The sequence below is a fragment of the Phoenix dactylifera genome, chromosome 2 (genome assembly GCF_009389715.1).
Source record: "Phoenix dactylifera cultivar Barhee BC4 chromosome 2, palm_55x_up_171113_PBpolish2nd_filt_p, whole genome shotgun sequence".
In the NCBI taxonomy this organism is placed as follows: Eukaryota; Viridiplantae; Streptophyta; class Magnoliopsida; order Arecales; family Arecaceae; genus Phoenix; species Phoenix dactylifera.
The window spans coordinates 23271387-23292493 of NC_052393.1; the positions used below are offsets into that span (position 1 = coordinate 23271387).

General features: G+C 37.4%; 2 protein-coding genes and 1 pseudogene across 6 annotated transcripts; 1 reads left to right on the top strand and 2 right to left on the bottom strand.

Moving 5' to 3' along the window:
• Positions 1-1294: 1294 nt before the first annotated feature.
• On the bottom strand, positions 1295-2809 carry LOC120104441 (transcription elongation factor 1 homolog). Of its 3 annotated transcripts, none has more exons than XM_039115639.1 (5): positions 2254-2809; positions 2019-2151; positions 1829-1899; positions 1695-1716; positions 1295-1592 (listed from the first exon to the last, which is right to left on the bottom strand). In XM_039115639.1, exons 2-5 carry the CDS (start codon positions 2129-2131, stop codon positions 1514-1516), a joined length of 285 nt encoding a protein of 94 aa, XP_038971567.1. In that variant the 5' UTR covers positions 2132-2151; positions 2254-2809; the 3' UTR covers positions 1295-1513. The 3 variants fall into 3 exon arrangements, with proteins under 3 accessions (XP_038971567.1, XP_038971564.1, XP_038971562.1); XM_039115636.1 differs by having other exon boundaries at positions 1296-1592; positions 2019-2185; XM_039115634.1 differs by having other exon boundaries at positions 1297-1592; positions 2019-2165.
• Positions 2533-13444, top strand: LOC120110000 (annotated as a pseudogene).
• A 4333-nt stretch (positions 13445-17777) lies between these two features.
• Positions 17778-19327, bottom strand: LOC103724380 (transcription elongation factor 1 homolog). Of its 3 annotated transcripts, none has more exons than XM_026800525.2 (5): positions 18781-19327; positions 18546-18678; positions 18356-18426; positions 18222-18243; positions 17778-18119 (listed from the first exon to the last, which is right to left on the bottom strand). In XM_026800525.2, the coding sequence occupies exons 1-5, from the start codon at positions 19013-19015 to the stop codon at positions 18041-18043; spliced, it is 540 nt and encodes a 179-aa protein (XP_026656326.2). In that variant the 5' UTR covers positions 19016-19327; the 3' UTR covers positions 17778-18040. The 3 variants fall into 3 exon arrangements, with proteins under 3 accessions (XP_026656326.2, XP_008813834.1, XP_008813833.1); XM_008815612.4 differs by having other exon boundaries at positions 18546-18712; positions 18781-18920; XM_008815611.4 differs by having other exon boundaries at positions 18546-18692; positions 18781-18913.
• Between the last annotated feature and the right edge of the window lie 1780 nt (positions 19328-21107).

Here is a 21107-nt window from a genome sequence, read left to right on the forward strand (position 1 = left end):
CAGTCCATAAGCAATGATCTGCGACCTCTTTTATTCCATTCTATCGTAAAAAGCTCCACGATAATAATAAATCGTTCTGTAAATAAGTAGGTAGTGCCGAGATTACAGAGTTTAACAATTTCAGTCGTCCTTCCTTTCCAAGCACACGTTTTCTTATCAACTTTTTCGATGAGACACCAATCTTCGTTTTTTTTAAAAAAAATCTGCCTTCTACAAATGGCAGTCTAAGGTAAGTGATGGATAGCTCAGTTCTTAAGCTGATTTTATCTGCAGGCATTGTCTAGTTTACGTCCTAGTAAACGCTATGTAGTTTTTCAAGAGGTTAAAAGCTAGACCAGCGATCAATTCAAAGTTTATATCCTTAACAAAAATGATAATGTGTCTTAAAGAAAAAGATATGGTGAAAGTACTACTTTCTACGTCTGAAATCAGAACCTCTGCCCATTTGCATGCACTGAGGCAACCAAGGATATATTTCATACACTTGAAATACTTTCAAACACGAGCTGGAAGACTAGGCAGTCATCGCCCATATCTTTCTTGTGGTGCTAGTTCTGAAAATACAAATCACTTACTGATTCATGTGCAGTTACTAGCACCAATGGTATATTTTATACTGGAGCAGCCCATTCCATTTGGTTGCTATAAATAACTAGAAAATTTAAAACATAGCAGAATCTTGAGCAGTTCCTAGCTCATGAGGTTCAATAATCCGCCAAAATCCGCGACCGACTAAGACAGCTGAAATAAAGTGTGGCATAGCTCATGAGGAAGCTTAATCAAAGAACCAGCTCAATTTCTAAGTAAGCCATTAGATTAGATGCCTAAGTAAGCAAACATAGAACATCTATATTGGTTTTACAGCATCCGTGGTTTTAAACCAACACAAGAGAATCTGTAGAGCACCAAGCTCTGGTTGGATAGGTGATGTATTTCAGCTGGATTCAAAATTCGTGGCGAAGGTGACTCGATTTACAAAATTACAACAAAACGTGTTGGAAATTGTCCTGATTCAAACCCTGTGCTTTCAAATCCCTTCCACAGATGAACTGATTACCAAGTTATCGGACTCATTTAGACTAACCCATGGTTGCTGACAATGAAGTATTCAACAGTGATACTGCATAAGCTCTCAATCTCACTGTGAGTTTTAGCAAATATAGTTGATCAGAACAGTGGATCCCAGATAAACTTCTTGGATGCTGTTAAAATCATCATCCCCCCGCCCCAAAGAAAATGAAATATAAATGATATTAATTCTGCATACTTTCCTACTTCCACAGTCACATTTATGCAGACTCCAAACAGCAACAACATTGAGTTTCTTTTGAGTTAAATTATTCCCATTTTTTCCACTTTGTATTCCAAATTGAACATCTCGAACACTTCTACCAGTTGCTGACAAATATAAAGAAAATATCAAAAAATTGCATGCTTATCAACCAAAAGAAGACGAGGTTGGTTCAATAATTGACAAATGCTCCATCAGAGACAACATAGAAATCTTGTGAAGTTAAGCACTGCGAGGCCTCTTTCTCGAGTTATCTTCACTGCCGTTGACCCGTTCGCATTCATCGAGCCATTCACTATATCTGTCATGCCAAGATTCACAAAACCACTGCAAAAATTAGTAAAACTTCAAGAATATATTGACAATAGAATCATTGGAAAAGAATTGTGCCATGAGAACATACATATCGATGGGCTCTGTTAAATCTGCCAATCAAACCAAGACAAGAAATTAAATAATGTTAGAATTACATGCAGATCAATACATGTAGTTGAGATCAATGAACGAATGAAGAAAAAGTGATCAGGATTAACTTACGGTTGATGGAGGTGATATAGATTGCTTTGCAGGCCCTGCAGTAGGCCTCCCCAGTCTTCAGTTTCATGTCCCTGAGCGACGAAGAAAACCCATCAGCTTCTTCTAGTTTCAATATGGATACCAAGTTCCTCCGCAATATTAATTTAAACTGAACCCAAGAATGAGGAGAGCTGCAAGACAGGTCACTTACATGGAGCAGTCGATGCTCTTGTCATGGTTGCAGAAAGGGCAGGTGAAGCTCACGTCCAGCTTAGGCTGGGGCTTCTTGGGAACTACCTTTGGCCTTGTCTTCCTCTTACCCATCTTCTCAACACGTAGGGTTTCTGGAGATCAGAAACTACGCTCAAGAAAGAGAGCCTGGTAAATTAAAGAGACAAGAATCATAAAGTGGAGAAGGAGACGATGAGAGGAGTAGAATTCTTTACCTTTCAAGAAGCCAAGGATTGTTGGTCTTGAGCCCAGGGAGAGAAGGATTATTGCTTCGCTGCTCTCGGCACTCTCTCTCTCTCTCTATAAGAAGGAAAAGGAGGACTTCGATTCTGACTCGGAGAACTGGGATGACCGCTGGAGACTCGGTAAGATACGCGTAAAGGTACAACGGCCCGCCGGAGAAACCGGCTAGTTGTAGCATTTGACGGTTGCGATGGAATGCCAGCATCCAGTCTTCCTAGTAGGACTCTGACTCCTCTGTTTTCTTCTTGTCAATGTCAGCCAAGGGCGATCATCCTTCTGCTCGTTACGTGGAGTCCGAAAACCCTGAAGCTATCATCCTTCTCTCTTTTCCTTCATCTGGGTTGCTACTTCACAGGCTTGTTTCTGTGAATCTAGGCTCTCTCTTTCTTCAGGATGGTTCTGGAAAAGCTGAGGGCAAAGCCAAAGCCAAAGCCAGCTCCATGGAAGTGACAAACATAAGCTGGATGTAAGCTTAATTCATCTGCCCCTACTGTAACCATAACAGGGGCCGTTGAGTGCTCCCTAAAGGTTTTCTTGTTTCTCTTGATTCCTTGGTTTGGCTAATGTTGGATCAAAACCCAGTATTTGGTTTTCCTTGGTTTCAAATGGTTTTAATGTGTATGTACTCTGGGACTTGTTAAACAAGTTGGTGGAAGTGAAAACAGCTAGTTCAAAATAAATTTTAAAAAAATGGGATTAACAACTGCCAATACCTGGCCAATAAGTAGAGCTTGGCATAATTTTTATCTCAAAATAACTGATCAAATTCTTGCTCATTATGACCTCAGACTCAACTAAGAGAATGAAGTAGCCTGAATAGCCTGTATTCATTTTTTCCTCTTTTTTTTGCCGAAAACAAAGGTGGTTGCCATTCTGCTTGGCAGTGTAAACTCACTAACACAATCAACGAATCAGCCACTGAGAAGGCATCCACAGACCCATGATTAAAGATGGCCATCCAAAACCCCAAAAGCAACAGACTCCCACCCATAACCAGTCAGTCTACAAAGCATGCTAAACAACTGCTTGAAGCATCGCAAATCTAGTACTTGTTGGATATTTAAATCCCCCGATGCAACGACGGGCTCTGTTCTCTCTTTTATGATGGCAGCCAGGCACATCCAGATTACATCTCCTCTAGAGAACTATATTCAGGGATGAAACGCCAGAGCCAAGAGGAGATCTTGGAAAGGACTACCCTGTAATATATTTCAGCCATGTCTTGAAATGTCAAAAACATGATAAGGTATCTATTTTGGAATTAATCCACTGGATAATTCCATGCAAATCTACAAAATCATCAACAAATAGGACATAACGTTTGAAGCCTCCAAATGAAGGTATAGGTGCTGTCACCCACACATCACGATGAACTAAATATAATGGAGAGAGAGATTGTCTCATAGAAACATTCAAAGGAAGTTTCATACTCTAAGTTGACAAGATTCACAAACTTTATTAACATCAAAAAACTCAGAGTAATCTAATGCCTCATTGTGCTTTAAAGAAAAATGTTTTCGATTCACCTGGTGCTTCGCCTCCTACGTGGATCTTCTTTGCACTTACTAATGTCTTGTTGCATTGGAAGAGTGCACCGATCTTCATCAATTGGTCCCTTCAGAAGCGATGCCTTGATCTGTAATTCCTTACTACAAAGTCCCCAAAGAAAAAAATTCAACAGAAAAATTATTCTCGAATGTGAGTTGGGAAATTGATAATAAATTCTATTTGAGTTGTGGCTCAACCAGCACATTGAATAAATTTAAATCAGACCTTGGAGTATGCAATTTTATTCAACCAATATGAGAGGTATACATGCCCTTAACACTGCCCATAGAGACCCGATCCGTTCTTGTATAAATTTGAGACTGTTGCAGCAAAGCTAGAACCTAAAGTCATGTGGCAGGTGGCTCCAGAGTTAGTTACCCATTGATTGATTGTCTGGTGGTTGTTAACTATATATATATAAGAGACATGTTGAGGACTGAGTTGCATGCCTACAAATGCTGGCTGTAAATTGTTGGGACTTTGACTATATCTAAAATAATCTTGTCTGTGGAGTCTCCATTCCTTTTAAAGATCAGACAATGAACAGACTACTGATTTTGACTTCCACTAGAAATATTGTTTGCCACATTAGTGTTAGATCACTAGTTGTTCATCTGATTGTTGGATGATGGAGTCCAAGTTGGGGAAGATCGACTTCAGTCACCTTGATAACCCATGCTATTTTACTGATTTGAATGATCATTGCTCATCACATAGTATATTATGATATTGTTTTTGTCACTATTTCGACCTCTTTTGAGCTTGATTTGAGTTAGAATTATAGTGTAGAGCGGTCAGCTAGATCATGGAATGACCAAACTGAAGATGGATACTGATTGAGCCATTGCCTATATGTAAGTAATGGAGCATCAAGCTCATTAATGTGGGTGAATTTGCCCAGTTTTCAATGACAGTAACAAAGTGTTCATCATCTGATCCTAATCCATTCATAGTCACAAGATGAAAATCTGACACTTTTTCTTCAATGGCAGCAAGAGAGTTTGATGGGTATTTGATCTGTTGTATAGTCGATAGCAGATAAAGAGCCCTTGCTGACTTTTTGCGGCTGTTCCGGGAGAAGAGGCTTCCTAATCATTGATTGTTGTTTGAAAAGTTCTCCAAGAGTGTCACAAGCTTCTTTCACAATCTTGAGACTAAGTAGTTGAGAAGAAAGACTTTCCATCAATTTTGCATTGCTGCCGCTTTTCATAAATTGATGATTTCTTCTCCATGCGATGCTTCTGGATATTTTTTTTCCTTCGATTCAGATAGATTTGAAGGCTGAAGTGTTTTTGGAGGTATTTTAATTGGCCCATTAACATAGCCCATCTAGTCGGTGCTAATAAGAATAAACTCGATTAATCGCCACATAAGATAGTTGGATTCCTCCAACTTGATTGAAACAAAATTTGGAATGTTGCTGATTGAAAGGGACAAGACAATGGATGATGAACAGAAAGTCATTGATAAAGATTGAAGTAGGAAAAGAAGAAGATGTCTAAATGGATATCAAGAGCAATGACTGAGATACCAGAAAAGATTTCAGAGAAGAATTTTGTGTTAGAGAATATGATTTGCATTCCATTTTGTTATGGTTTCTGTACGAATTATATGCAGGCATCTAGCAACAACTTGTTCTGCATATTTTGCAGAATCAGTGAAGGACTGATAGGAGGACAAATGGCCATCGATGTTGCTTTTGATTATTCACAAATCACAACCCATAGTCATGTATGTTTCCTTGTTTACCATGCTTTGTTCATGTGCCATAGCAATATACTATATTCCCTTTCTTATTCTACACAGTTTCCTATCAAAATATAACTTTTTTCAGCTTATAAAGTAGCCGGGTGAGAAATATGGACTTTGTTTTTGATTCTTGTATTGCTTACCACAGTTCTAATAACCGTTTAATCAACTTCAGAGTTCGTGTTATTTTGTTCATTCTCATGATATTTTGTTGAATCCTGATGGAAAAAGACATTCTCAATGACTCAAATGAAGATGAAAATGAGAAAAAGAATGAATAATCCTTATGGGCAAAAGACTATCAGAGATGAAAGTGCACTCTTTTTGTTTCTAATCCCAATCAAACAAAGAAATGCGTAGCTATAGATCGTTTCAAAGGAAAAATCTAAAAGAACATTTCTAATTATGCTCCAAGATGTATTATTATGTTCATCGTGATTGTAATGTAAATAATAACCCAAAAAATAGTTACAATGCTTTGTCCAACCACTTATTAAAAGGCCAATGGTGCTTTTATTCCTAAACAGTACCACATCATCACCTCATGTAATTATCAATGGATCTCCATAATCATTAAAAATTGAACTTTTTTAAAGAGTTGATGTTTGAGGAGTGTTAAAGGAAAAGAAAAAAATACACAATGGAAGAAAGAGAAGATGAAATCTTTGCAATTAAATTGTATATGAATTGCTTATTTATAATAATATGTATGGGGTATATATATATAAGCCGACCAATAACAAACTTTGAGTATTATAACTACTCTATAAATATTACAAGTTGGTTACATTAATGCCCCCCTTAAATTCAAGATGGTATGGTGGTAGCCAGCTTAAGTTTCGAAACTAAGTCTTGAAACATCCAAGTGGATAGACATTAGTGAAGATACCTGCAATCTGGTTAGTAGAAGAAATAGACGAAGTTGTACAGTACTACAAGGAATGTGTTAATAAACAAAGTGAGAATCAATTTCAATATATTTAGTATGCTCATGTAAGATATAATTATAAGTAATCTGAATAGTACTTTCATTATCACAATAAAGATTGATAGCATGATGATGAGTAACTTCCATATCCTCTAGTAACCATCTAAGCTAGAGAAGTTTATCAGTAGCATCAGCAATAGACAAGTATTCAATTTCAGTGCTGGACCTGGAGACAAAAAAAATCTGCTTCTTACTACACTAAGAGATAGGAGAGTCACCCGAAGGAAACGATAACTTGTAATGGAGCATTTATTAGTAGGAACACCAACTTGATCAGCATCAATATAACCTGTATTCAGTTTCAGTGCTCTGCTTCTTACTACTCCAAGAGATACGAGAGTCGCCTGAAGGAAACAATAACTTGTAGTAGAGCATTTATCGGTACGAACACTAGCTCGATCAGCATAAGTATAAGCACTTAGGTGCAACGAGGAATTGGTAGTAAAATGCAAGCCATAAAACAAAGTACCCTTGACATAGCGTAGAATGTGCAAATCAATAGCATAATGAGTGCATCGAGGAACTATCATAAAAGGACTGACGCTATGAATGGCATAAGCTATGTCAGGACGAGTAACTATGAAATATAAAAGACCACCAACTAACTATCTATAACGAGTAGCATCACAAAGAGGACTTCCATCAGTGGATGTTAATTTAGCATGAGTATCAAGAAGTGTAGAAATAATCTTTCTATATGTCAATCCAGCTCTAAAAATGAGATCAAATGCATATTTGGCCTATAATAAATAATGCCCATCAGAGCTAGATGTAACCTCATGACCCAAGAAGTAACATAATACTCTTCAGTCTTTCATCTCAAATGCTTGATTAAGATGAGATCATCTCCGGTTATAATTATATCGTCCATATAAAGTAAAAAAACTGAATTTTTCAAACTAGGCACAAGAAGCTTGCTTAAGACCATATAAAGCACGACGAAGCCAGCCTACCTTATTAGGTGGACGAGGATAATCTGGTGGTGGCTCTAATATCATGTTAAGGAAAAAAAAATAATAGAAGAAGGAGAAGATGAAATCTTTTTAAATGAATTATATATGAATTGCTTGTATACAATGGTATGTATAGGACGTATATATAAGTCTAATTATAATAAACTTCGAGAATGATAGCAACTCTATTAATATTACAAGTTGGTTACATTAATAAGGTGGAAACAACATTCTTTACCTTAAGACAACCATATATATTGGCATACTGATAATAGCTATTGATAATGGAAGCATAATTTAGCATATATGATTAGGATCATATAACTTATTTGCATACTCCATTCTAATCAGGATAATACAAGTCAGAAACTATTATTTGCTTCCAATTTATAGTTCTCTTTAAGATAATCCGAGAATGGTATATAAAGGATGGACCATGGTTTACTGTACCGACCTGAATCAGATGGTAAGGAGCATACCGTATCGTTCCAGTTCGATATCGGTACTTGGTACGGAAGGCGTACCGATACTCGATATGCTGAAAAGATTCCGTACCATAATATACTGACACAATGCTAGTGTGGTACTAGTACAAAGTTCGGTACAAAGACATCAAACTTTGGGATGGACTCTCCTTGCACTAGGGAGGCCTTGTGTTATAAATATTTGTCAAAATTTTGCATATATTAAATGTTCTAGCAGAATTTTTGGAGTACACTAGAGTATTGTTAATAAAATTATGAGTGATAGATTAAAACCAAACCATCATAAATAAATCAAATAAAAGAAGTACAACAGAAAGTCTGGCCTAGGATAAAGATGTAGGATTACTGTTGCATGTTCTCATGCAATGTTTCTAGTAAACAAGCTCTCAAAGTATAACCATCCCTAACACAATCAAGCAACTCCCACGGAGATCATGATCACAACGGACCTCATTTAATCAGCCAAAAACTACTTGTCCACTAAAATTTGAATTTCCAAAAAAAAAAGTAAACAATAGCAAGGTCTTATATAATACATAAGGAAAAGGTGCAAGCAAAATATTAAGGAGGGGGGAAAACAAAAGATGGGGCTTGCTAGCCAGCTTTACATATTTAATGCTAAATTTAAAAGCCCACATGTAGTCCAAAGAGCTGCCTCAATACACTTTCCATTCAAACTATGAATGAACAAGATCCGGTATGGCTTGCCAAGTCTAGATAGACCTTGTATCCACATGAATTGAAGCCCCATCAAAATTGGACCAAGAGCAATATCAATTCTAGGTACCTTGTATCAACATTAGAGATTTAACCCATAAATCACTCCAGAAATGAGGTAAGAGAGAGCAAAAAGAGTAAAATAAAATAAAATAAAATAATACACAAGTCCCATTCATTTGTTTTTAGACAAAAGAGAAGTGAAATGCTGAAATGGTCCGCTAAATCATCAAAATCCTACAAAGATCATGAAATGCTTTCTTAAGAAAAATCAGGAAAACCCTACCAGATTTTGCATCCTTTTAAACTACTATTCATGTGGGAGAAGTTAAGTTCTCAACATATCTCAATTCTATCATTTTAAGATCTGTGAGCCCTTTGTTTTCTCCTAAGGGTAGTAAGCTTAGATCCATTTGAAAAGAGTGATTGCAACACCTCCACCCCCACCCCCCCCAACAAGATAAAAACAACAGGCACTCAACCAACTGTTATTGTTTTAGGACTTGTGAGATCTTTTCAAGTATGAGGTTTGAATTAGGGGGAAAAAATCAAGCATTCCTTATTCCAGTCCATCCAAGTGTAAACAAATCTAAAAAGATATAAAAAGGCTGTATAGAGGACATGAGTATAGTATGTCCATGAAGTGCAAAGGCCATAATTTATGAATACTAGAGTATGGCATGTTCAATGCGTGTGACCTGAAAAACATAAATGGTGGAATGTAAACAGCAGAATCATTGGTAAGTACTGAAATGAATTCATGTTGGGAAAGGATTCTATACATAGATATGCGATATAGTTGAGAAAAAGTAGAACCGTCACAGCTAGCAAAAGTTGAGATGCTGAAAATGCGAGTTCTTCATGCATGCAAACTCCAAAATTAGCATTATATAGTAGAATAGATGAGCAAGAATAGATGGCCATATGTAAGATTTTTTGGAGTGATCAATAAATCTTTTGTTCGCTCATATTTTAGATTAGCATATTGAATGGGAGCAATAACTATGCTGGCAGCTCATGAAGAGGGAGTCAGATTGCAGAGAGTGATCTGTAGACAACAACAAGACATTTACTAGTTATGCATTTTACCTCATGATCACAATCAATTGTACATTTAGATAGCACTCTAATAGCCCCAGCCTGAGAGCTGTGATTTCAGAATCCAAGCAATTGTATGCGTAGGAGACAAGCTTTCCAAGTGTTCATTAGTTCAAAAAAAGCAGTCATTGGGCCTATACATTGGAGACAGACTTCAATTTGCTTTATTCTCACTTGATAAGATTTTTAACTAAAGAACTACATTTATCTAATCACAGGCCTTATATTTGTCATGAACATTTTGAATTTGGAACTCGCCAATCAATGAAGGAGGTGATAATCGAGTGAAGTTGAGATAATGGTGAATTTGTTGATCTTTATATCTTCAGGAATGATAAATTGCTCTAATTGGATTTACAGGAAACATTTCAAGGCTACAAATATGGTGGGCCTACGTGTGAGAGAATCCAATAACCATACGTCCTAGGAAAGAAGATCATCCATAGTTTTATAGCATCCTAGAACATCTTATAATGCAGCCTTTGGAACTGGAGTACTTGTGAGAGGGCTAATGAGTTCTGTTAGACAAGGTTACAGGGTACTGATCATCAGACTTTGACGATCTGAGTTGGAATGGCGATTATATTAGATCACCAGTCAGTGATCCATATTCCAAGCAATCAGCAGTATGGGAGTTCTCTCTTCTAGCCAGGCATTGGCTTTGACTGCTATACCTTCAGATAGAACAAGAAGAAATTTAGGGTAGGGGCATCTAAAAGATTTCATGGATGCTTTATTGATTGTATGGCCTGCTCCTCAATTAACTGTGACCTGAATGAAACATATTTAGAATGTGTTTAGTGAAGAAACTGAAAATTAGATTGAAATTAATATATATATATATATATATATATATATATATATATATATATATATATATTCTTTCTGCCGAGACTATGAAAGGAAAACAATTAATTTCCCTCAGCATTCATATAAAAATGACTCAAATATTGGTTCACATTATTTTGAGAGGAAGTGTATAAAACTCTTGGATTTATGCTATCTGAGAGGATGAGTCTTCGCACACAAAATAGACAGATAGGCTCCATAGAGTCCAGCTTTTCAAATGATAAAAGTTTAGTCTAGTGGGATATAGATTAAATAATCTCAAAGATGTTTAAACTTTGACAAGGAGCATTTTCTGCAAAAAGGTTTAGCTACGGTGAATGTATAACTATAATGTTTTTCTTCATTTAACAAAAAGTATGAACAGTTAATTATGGCTTACTGATTTGGACTAAGGCTAACAAATGTAATATAATCTCACAGAGTTGCAGGTAGAGTTGTTAAACTAAATGGGCATGTAGGCCTTTAACTGGTCTTTGCTATTGACTCAGATATAAATAGCAAACTAATACTTCAAGATGTCAAAAGCCATGATAAAAAATAATAGATGATGGGTTTAGAGGGAATCTTTGCAAGTTCTAATCACCTTAGGCCACACTTTGCCAACACAGCCAAAGGAAATTACATGTTAGATTCTCGATACAAGTACATGCACATACAATCTTAATTGGTCAGCCATACCTGACCTTTAGTGAATTTTCATATAAAATTGCAAGAATTACTTAAGAATTATGCACACGAGACTGATTAAGAAGTAGTGTAATTTGATACAATAAAACTGAACAAACAGTTTTCAGATAACATGAGGAAACCAGTCTTTGACATGAATTCATATATAAATAACAATCTAAAAAATTAAAGATTCAAAAGCGATTAGAAGAATGATAGATAGTTTATTGAAAAATTATGAATGTTTTATTCACTTTAGGCATACTGGCAACACAGTTATAGCAAACTGATTGTTTTACTATTCTCAATATAATGCAAGTACATACACATAGCATCTTAGTCCACCACAAGTACGGTAACATGTCACTTTGAATGATGGTATGATTTTATTCAGGTATTTAACCAGTCAAAAGGAACCTTTTCAAATGTAATCTTTAAATTAGTATAGCAGCAATTGTCAAAAAAGGCATGCTCAGCTCTACCATCTACTTTTAAGTGTGAATATCGGGCCTACAAATTATCTCAAAAGATAGTCCTAATCCTAGCAAATAAAGAGGAGTTCTCTTTCCAAGCATTCTTGTCTTTTTATTTCAATTTGGAGTTGTGAAGAAGCCATAGCCTGAAGGAGCAAATGAAGCTGTTCAGGCTGCCTTTTGAGAAAATGGTCAGCTCCAGGCTACTGAATGACTCTTATAGATGGGGAGCTCCAACAGCCATTTCTGTGAAACAGTTTTCATGGTCAGAAGCCTTTCATGTTCCTCTTGCAAAGATTTCAGGCGAGAAATGTTGCTATGGAGAACTTAGTTCTCTAAAGTACTTTATTATCAATCAAAAACAGATCATAGAACCCCTTCAAGTCATTTTTCTAAGGTTGTTATTGGAACTTTAAACATTTTACTTTTTCCCACCCTCAAGTTCTTTTTAAACTAGTAGCGATATTAAAACTGGTATACTTGCTTACTACCAGGGAGGTCATTGAGAAGCTTGCTGCTACAATGTCGGAGCTTGCTCATGCACTAGCTGGTGTGCTAGCCCAGAATTTGGGGTAAAACAGACATGGACTTCCAGAGAACTGCAACAAGAGCACATGCTACCTTCGCCTGAATCGATAAACCCCCATGTCCCTTCTCGCCAAAAGCCTTTGGTTTGATGCCTCACAATGACAGCAACTTCCTCACCATCCTCTATCAAGATCAGGTTGGCAGACTGCAATTGATGAAGGATTCTGACTGGGTCGCCCTCAGACCAAATCCAGATGCACTCATTGTCAACATTGGAGACCTCTTTCAGGTTATCATAGCCTCACAACATCACCATTTGCACTTTTAAAGATTTAATATATATAGGCACCATAAGATCCAGTTGTTAGTCTTTTGTGAACATGATTAAAGCATGATTATCTAACCTTACCTTCTCCATATGAATTATGAGCCGACTCAAGCTGCATTACCATAGCTAATAGTGCAACCAATTGATTCATTCTCCTGCAAACACCCTTAGCGAATCCATGCCTAGCATCATTGTTTCAAACAAAAGACTTGCCATATATATCACATCAAAGGATAGCTATGTGTATTAAGCTTCCACTAAGAGGGGGGAACCAAGTCACAAACATTTAGTTCTTTTATTCCTAGCTTTATTTTATTAGAAGTTGACTTATTGTCTAATTTGGTGATTAATGTAGGCATGGAGCAATGACCAACATTCGACGTCTCGGTACTAGACCCCGCACCGGTGCCACATTAGCACATTGTCAGTACAATACAGTATAGGGTTTGTTTGACATACCGAGTATCGGTTCGCCACCCATATCGGGTACTGGTACCGAACCGGTATGGTATGGTACGTCCTGTACCGCCCGGCTAGGGCCGGTACGGTGTACCTTGGCAATGACATTTTCAAAAGCATGGAGAACAACGTAATGACCAATGGGAAGATGGAGTGGTATTCCATAGCCTACTTCCTCTGCCCATCATATGATTCGACCATAGGGAGCTGCAAGGAACCCTCCTTCCACAAGAGCTTCACCTTTGGAGAACCCAGGAAGCAAGTGCAACAGGATGTCAAAAGATGTGAACAAAAAGTAAGCCTTCCAAGATTCCTCCTATAGCTTATTTCTTTCTATACAGACAGTAACCTGCCGCTTGTATCCTAATCTTCAGTGTTTGTTGCACAAGAGGAAGAAAAAGGAATGAGAAGGGATAATAGAAAGAATAGAATACCCATTTCTTAGGATACATTTGTATTTATATGTAGCAGAAACTCGGATTTTAGGAATTCTGATTGATGCTTCTGAACAGCTTCCATAAAAAAAAAAAAAAAAAGAATAAGAAGACATTAATGATTCCATCATTTTTTTTATGTTTTATTTTTAATTTGGTGATTTCTTGTTTGTATCATCATCAGTAATATTATTCTTGTTTCATACGTTTCCTTAGATTTTGTGAAAGATTTGAGAATAGCTATATAACCTAGAAATGCTTCAGATAGGAGACAACATACTGAGCACCAGCAGCAGACCCAACAGATATTTGTGCTAATCCAGCACTCATGTGAATCCTAGGAGTCGAACATGTCTCGCATTTCCTACAAGGAGAGGTATGTATAATTATATTTCTAAAGAACCCAGCTAAACTTTAAGAAAGGATGAAAATAATATTGATAACTATGTCATAGCTCAAAAAAAAAAAAAAGATATCCATGTCAAATTCTTGGAAAATTATCGTAGTATGAAAGAAACAAACATAACATAAACAAATAACAACAATCATTATATACTTTTCATGAATAAGCCATGAATAATGGGAGGTATCATTGAATGATTTGCCACTTATTTTATCATTCAGGTGAAAGATCTGCCAAACCATTCAACTGACAAAAAATTGTTGAGTAATTAATAAATATCTTCAAATTGGAGATAATTATGTGATAGCTCCAGGGACATGGTCAATCTCATACTCAGTTTGGGACCAGAAGCTATTGTTATCTAACAACTTTAACTGACTGACTGCAATCTTTTACAAGGTCAGAAGAGATGTGATTTGAGAGAAGTTTCATCACTTGCATGGTCATGATGATATATTTGGCAAAAGCCTGTTAGCCATGGAATGGATCAAAGAAACATACTCATCATCCTTCAGAAATTGCTACCTCACAACCTTCATAGAGAATGAGAAGACACAAATTTTGACAATGAGAGACATTAAAAAATCACAAACACAATCCCCTTGGGCTTGATGAGAGCAATTAAATAGGGGCACCTCTGATTATAAAACCTAGTGATCTATTGAGGCTTAATCTAAGATCCCGTTGTTTTTGAGGGGTAACATGTTAGAGTGCATTTGTTTTGAGAGAACTTGAGTGCAATGTTATTTTGTCCCTCTTTTCAGCTTGTTAAATAAAAAAGTTTTTTTTTTAAAAAAAACTGCATTCCTTTGTTGGCAACAGCTTTTCTTTTTTTATTCTTTTTCTTTTTTTTTGAGCAAAACATGCTGACATGGTCATCACAAACAACTTTTTGCGCCCAACTGTGATAAAGCAGTGAACAATTAGCTGCTAAATTTAGTTGCTCGCTATGTCTTCCATTACACTGTGTTTCCACTTCAAGACGATGTTGACAGGCTAAATCTTCTTATGTCCTTAAGGATTTCTTAGGTCTTACCTTTAATTAGAATAAATGGTTATTCTATTAGAAACCATACCCACCTGGAATTCTTACTTAGAATTATAGTGCAGTTTGCAAGAATAAATCCTTCAAAAAATGATGCATAAACCCACAAAGGACTCAAATGAACAAGAAGAAATATTAAAAGGATGATAATGGAGGAAGCATATGTTCATCAAATCCACCACACTCCTGTGCCAAGAAATAACTGATTAAACAAATTTATACTGAATAACAATCTCCTGGTACAACAATGAGGCATTCTTGTAATAAGAGATTGCATGGAAAACTGAATTTGAGAAATAATTTTTGGTCATATCAGTTTAAATGGTATAAATTGATGACTTTTTCTATTGAACACAAATAAAATAAAATACAACAAAAGCATCTGCTTTACTCCAAAGTTAGTCTAAAGCTTATATGATCAAAATGTCATAGGTTCTAATTAAACACAGTCTCTCACATGCAAAGGAAAGAATATAACAGGAGCCTCCTGCACTAGGATTCTCTCTTTTTCTAAATAAAAATGAATAAAGTAAAGCCTTCCACCCAACACTATGTCAAGCCTTTTGGCTCCCAACTTTTGCAGCTTTTAGTTCAAAGGGTATTGACTTAACAGAGATATCAGATGCAGTGCTGTGTCCCTAGTCAGATATCCATGAAGTGCATCATAGCGACTCTTGAAGACCCATCTGAAGCAACCATGACTTGTGCTCATAGTATACCGTACCGTACCGTACTGAAATGGACGGTACCGAACATACGATACTGTATCGGTTCAAAACCGGTATCGGTGGCGTACCGAGTAGGTATTAGTGGCGTACCAACACTTGGTACACCAAAAGAATCGCATATCGTACCATACCAATACTATGCTAGTGTGGCACCGGTACGGGATCCAGTACCGAGACGGCGAACCTTTATGTACCAGTACCGGTGGCGTACCAACATTCGGTATGCCAAAAGTACCGCGTACCGTACCATGCTGATACTATACTAGTGTGGCACCGGTACCGGATCCGATACTAAAATGGTGAACCTTGTTTGTGCTGCTTCCTAGTCAAGAATAACCTATTGTTATAATTCTTACTAATCACATGTCCTGAGGTTGTCAGGGTTTTATGTCCCGGGTTTGGGTGCCCCGCCTAGATTCTCAAGCTCGGCCACATGGTGTGAGTTCTCATGACCTAGGGCAGAGCTTTCGTACTCCTTGTTGCTTTGTAGCTTCATCCTTTAGGGGGTTGACTCTTCTACACTGCCATATGGATATTGGGTCCATTAGTTGCTAATAAAGTGTCGCTGAGCCATGCATCTTCCCAAAATCTGGTGGTTTTAACATTTTCTATTTCAAATCACAATCTGTTCCAAAGTGGAGGTAGTGTTTTGCACATTCCTCTGCAGATGAAGGAGACCTTGTTAGCCTATCTTCTACCAAAAGGCTTTAGCTATATATTTCTGTGATAATAGCATGCCACTTCTTTTAAAACATCCTTTCTTTAGAGATAGCGCCATCCCAATTTGATATTAGTAATATCTTTGATCCCTTGACCCCCTTCATCCTTCGATTTACAAACCTTCCTTCAGTCCATAAGCAATGATAATCCTGCAACCTCTTTTATTCCATTCTATAATAAAAGGCTCCACGATAATAATAAATCATTTTGTAAATAAGTAGGTAGTGCCGAGATAACAGAGTTTAACAATTTCAGTTGTCCTTCCTTTCCAACCACATGATTTCTTATCAACTTTTTCAATCAGACCACCAATGTTCTGTTTTTTTTTTAAATTTACCTTCTACAAATGGCAGTCTAAGGTAAGTGATGGATAGTTTAGTTCTTAAGCTGATTTTATCTGCAGGCATGTCCAGTTTACATCCTGGTAAACGCTATGTAGCTTTTCAAGAGGTTAAAAGCTAGAGCAGCGATCAATTCAAAGTTTACATCCAGAACAAAAATGATAATTTGTTTTAAAGAAAAAGATATGGTGAAAGTACTACTTTCTACGTCTGAAATCAGAACCTCTGCCCATTTGCATGCACTGAGGCAACCAAGGATATAATTCATGTGCAATTATTAGCACCAATGGTATATTTTATACTGGAGCAGCCCATTCCATTTGGTTGCTATAAATAACAAGAAAATTTAAAACATAGTTGAATCTTGAGCAATCCCTAGGATATGCTTTGACATAGAAAGAAGTTTGTGTTTATTAGGTAGCAGAGAATAAAAGAAGAAAGATGTTCATTAATCCACCACAATCTGCGACCGACTAAGACATAGCTGAAATACAGTGTGGCATAGCTCGTGAGGAAGCTTAATCAATGAACCTGCTCAATTTCTAAGCCATTAGATTAGATGCCTAAGTAAGCAAACATAGAACATCTATAATGGTTTTACAGCATCCGTGGTTTTAAACCAACACAAGGGAATCTGTAGAGCACCAAGCTCTGGTTGGATAGGTGATGTATTTCAGCTGGATTCAAAATTCGTGGTGAACGTGACTCGATTTACAAAATTACAACAAAAACGTGCTGGAAATTGTCCTGATTCAAACCCTGTGCTTTCAAATTCATTCCATAGATGAACTGATTACCAAGTGATCGGACTAGACTAACCCATGGTTGTTGACAATGAAGTATTCAACAGTGATACTGCATAAGCTCTCAATCTCACTGTGAGTTTTAGCAAATATGGTTGATCAGAACAGTGGATCCCAGATAAACTTCTTGGATGCTGTTAAAATCATCCTCCCCCCGCCCCAAAGAAAATGAAATAAAAACGATATTAATTCTGCATACTTTCCTATTTCCACAGTCACATTTATGCAGACTCCAAACAGCAACAACATTGAGTTTCTTTTGAGTTAAATTATTGCCATCTTTCCACCTTGTATTCCAAATTGATCATCTCGAACACTTCTACCAGTTGCTGACAAATAGAAAGAAAATATCAAAAAATTGCATGCTTATCAACCAAAAGAAGACGAGGTTGTTTCAATAATTGACAAATGCTCCATCAGAGACAACATAGAAATCTTGTGAACTTAAGCAATGCGAGGCCTCTTTCTCGAGTTATCTTCACTGCCGTTGACCCGTTCGCATTCATCGAGCCATTCACTATATCTGTCATGCCAAGATTCACAAAACCACTGCAAAAATTAGTAAAACTTCAAGAATATATTGACAATAGAATCATTGGAAAAGAATTGTGCCATGAGAACATACATATCGATGGGCTCTGTTAAATCTGCCAATCAAACCAAGACAAGAAATTAAATAATGTTAGAATTACATGCAGATCAATACATGTAGTTGAGATCAATGAACGAATGAAGAAAAAGTGATCAGGATTAACTTACGGTTGATGGAGGTGATATAGATTGCTTTGCAGGCCCTGCAGTAGGCCTCCCCAGTCTTCAGTTTCATGTCCCTGAGCGACGAAGAAAACCCATCAGCTTCTTCTAGTTTCAATATGGATACCAAGTTCCTCCGCAATATTAATTTAAACTGAACCCAAGAATGAGGAGAGCTGCAAGACAGGTCACTTACATGGAGCAGTCGATGCTCTTGTCATGGTTGCAGAAAGGGCAGGTGAAGCTCACGTCCAGCTTAGGCTGGGGCTTCTTGGGAACTACCTTTGGCCTTGTCTTCCTCTTACCCATCTTCTCAACACGTAGGGTTTCTGGAGATCAGAAACTACGCTCAAGAAAGAGAGCCTGGTAAATTAAAGAGACAAGAATCATAAAGTGGAGAAGGAGACGATGAGAAGAGTAGAATTCTTTACCTTTCAAGAAGCCAAGGATTGTTCGTCTTGAGCCCAGGGAGAGAAGGATGATTGCTTCGCTGCTCTCGGCACTCTCTCTCTCTCTCTCTATAAGAAGGAAAAGGAGGACTTCGATTCTGACTCGGAGAACTGGGATGACCGCTGGAGACTCGGTAAGATACGCGTAAAGGTGCAACGGCCCGCCGGAGAAACTGGCTAGTTGTAGTATTTGACGGTTGAGATGGAATGCCAGCATCCAGTATTCCCAGTAGGATTCTGACTCCTCTGTTTTCTTCTTGTCAATGTCAGCCAAGGGCGATCATCCTTCTGCTCGTTACGTGGAGTCCGAAAACCCTGAAGCTATCATCCTTCTCTCTTTTCCTTCATCTGGGTTGCTACTTCACAGGCTTGTTTCTGTGAATCTAGGCTCTCTCTTTCTTCAGGATGGTTCTGGAAAAGCTGAGGGCAAAACCAAAGCCAAAGCCAGCTCCATGGAAGTGACAAACATAAGCTGGATGTAAGCTTAATTCATCTGCCCCTACTGTAACCATAACAGGGGCCGTTGAGTGCTCCCTCAAGGTTTTCTTGTTTCTCTTGATTCCTTGGTTTGGCTAATGTTGGATCAAAACCCAGTATTTGGTTTTCCTTGGTTTCAAATGGTTTTAATGTGTATGTACTCTGGGACTTGTTAAACAAGTTGGTGGAAGTGAAAACAGCTAGTTCAAAATAAATTTTAAAAAAATGGGATTAACAACTGCCAATACCTGGCCAATAAGTAGAGCTTGGCATAATTTTTATCTCAAAATAACTGATCAAATTCTTGCTCATTATGACCTCAGACTCAACTAAGAGAATGAAGTAGCCTGAATAGCCTGTATTCATTTTTTCCTCTTTTTTTTGCCGAAAACAAAGGTGGTTGCCATTCTGCTTGGCAGTGTAAACTCACTAACACAATCAACGAATCAGCCACTGAGAAGGCATCCACAGACCCATGATTAAAGATGGCCATCCAAAACCCCAAAAGCAACAGACTCCCACCCATAACCAGTCAGTCTACAAAGCATGCTAAACAACTGCTTGAAGCATCGCAAATCTAGTACTTGTTGGATATTTAAATCCCCCGATGCAACGACGGGCTCTGTTCTCTCTTTTATGATGGCAGCCAGGCACATCCAGATTACATCTCCTCTAGAGAACTATATTCAGGGATGAAACGCCAGAGCCAAGAGGAGATCTTGGAAAGGACTACCCTGTAATATATTTCAGCCATGTCTTGAAATGTCAAAAACATGATAAGGTATCTATTTTGGAATTAATCCACTGGATAATTCCATGCAAATCTACAAAATCATCAACAAATAGGACATAACGTTTGAAGCCTCCAAATGAAGGTATAGGTGCTGTCACCCACACATCACGATGAACTAAATATAATGGAGAGAGAGATTGTCTCATAGAAACATTCAAAGGAAGTTTCATACTCTAAGTTGACAAGATTCACAAACTTTATTAACATCAAAAAACTCAGAGTAATCTAATGCCTCATTGTGCTTTAAAGAAAAATGTTTTCGATTCACCTGGTGCTTCGCCTCCTACGTGGATCTTCTTTGCACTTACTAATGTCTTGTTGCATTGGAAGAGTGCACCGATCTTCATCAATTGGTCCCTTCAGAAGCGATGCCTTGATCTGTAATTCCTTACTACAAAGTCCCCAAAGAAAAAAATTCAACAGAAAAATTATTCTCGAATGTGAGTTGGGAAATTGATAATAAATTCTATTTGAGTTGTGGCTCAACCAGCACATTGAATAAATTTAAATCAGACCTTGGAGTATGCAATTTTATTCAACCAATATGAGAGGTATACATGCCCTTAACACTGCCCATAGAGACCCGATCCGTTCTTGTATAAATTTGAGACTGTTGCAGCAAAGCTAGAACCTAAAGTCATGTGGCAGGTGGCTCCAGAGTTAGTTACCCATTGATTGATTGTCTGGTGGTTGTTAACTATATATATATAAGAGACATGTTGAGGACTGAGTTGCATGCCTACAAATGCTGGCTGTAAATTGTTGGGACTTTGACTATATCTAAAATAATCTTGTCTGTGGAGTCTCCATTCCTTTTAAAGATCAGACAATGAACAGACTACTGATTTTGACTTCCACTAGAAATATTGTTTGCCACATTAGTGTTAGATCACTAGTTGCTCATCTGATTGTTGGATGATGGAGTCCAAGTTGGGGAAGATCGACTTCAGTCACCTTGATAACCCATGCTATTTTACTGATTTGAATGATCATTGCTCATCACATAGTATATTATGATATTGTTTTTGTGACTATTTCG

Coding starts and splice junctions, on each gene's coding strand:
- LOC120104441 (XM_039115639.1), bottom strand. CDS start 2,131: ATGGGTAAGAGGAAGACAAGGCCAAAGGTAGTTCCCAAGAAGCCCCAG. Junction 1,900..2,018: donor AAGAGCATCGACTGCTCCAT/GTAAGTGACCTG, acceptor TTCGTCGCTCAG/GGACATGAAACTGAAGACTG. Junction 1,717..1,828: donor CTATATCACCTCCATCAACC/GTAAGTTAATCC, acceptor TTTGATTGGCAG/ATTTAACAGAGCCCATCGAT.
- LOC103724380 (XM_026800525.2), bottom strand. CDS start 19,015: ATGCTGGCATTCCATCTCAACCGTCAAATACTACAACTAGCCAGTTTC. Junction 18,244..18,355: donor CTATATCACCTCCATCAACC/GTAAGTTAATCC, acceptor TTTGATTGGCAG/ATTTAACAGAGCCCATCGAT. Junction 18,120..18,221: donor TTAACAGAGCCCATCGATAT/GTATGTTCTCAT, acceptor TTGGCATGACAG/ATATAGTGAATGGCTCGATG.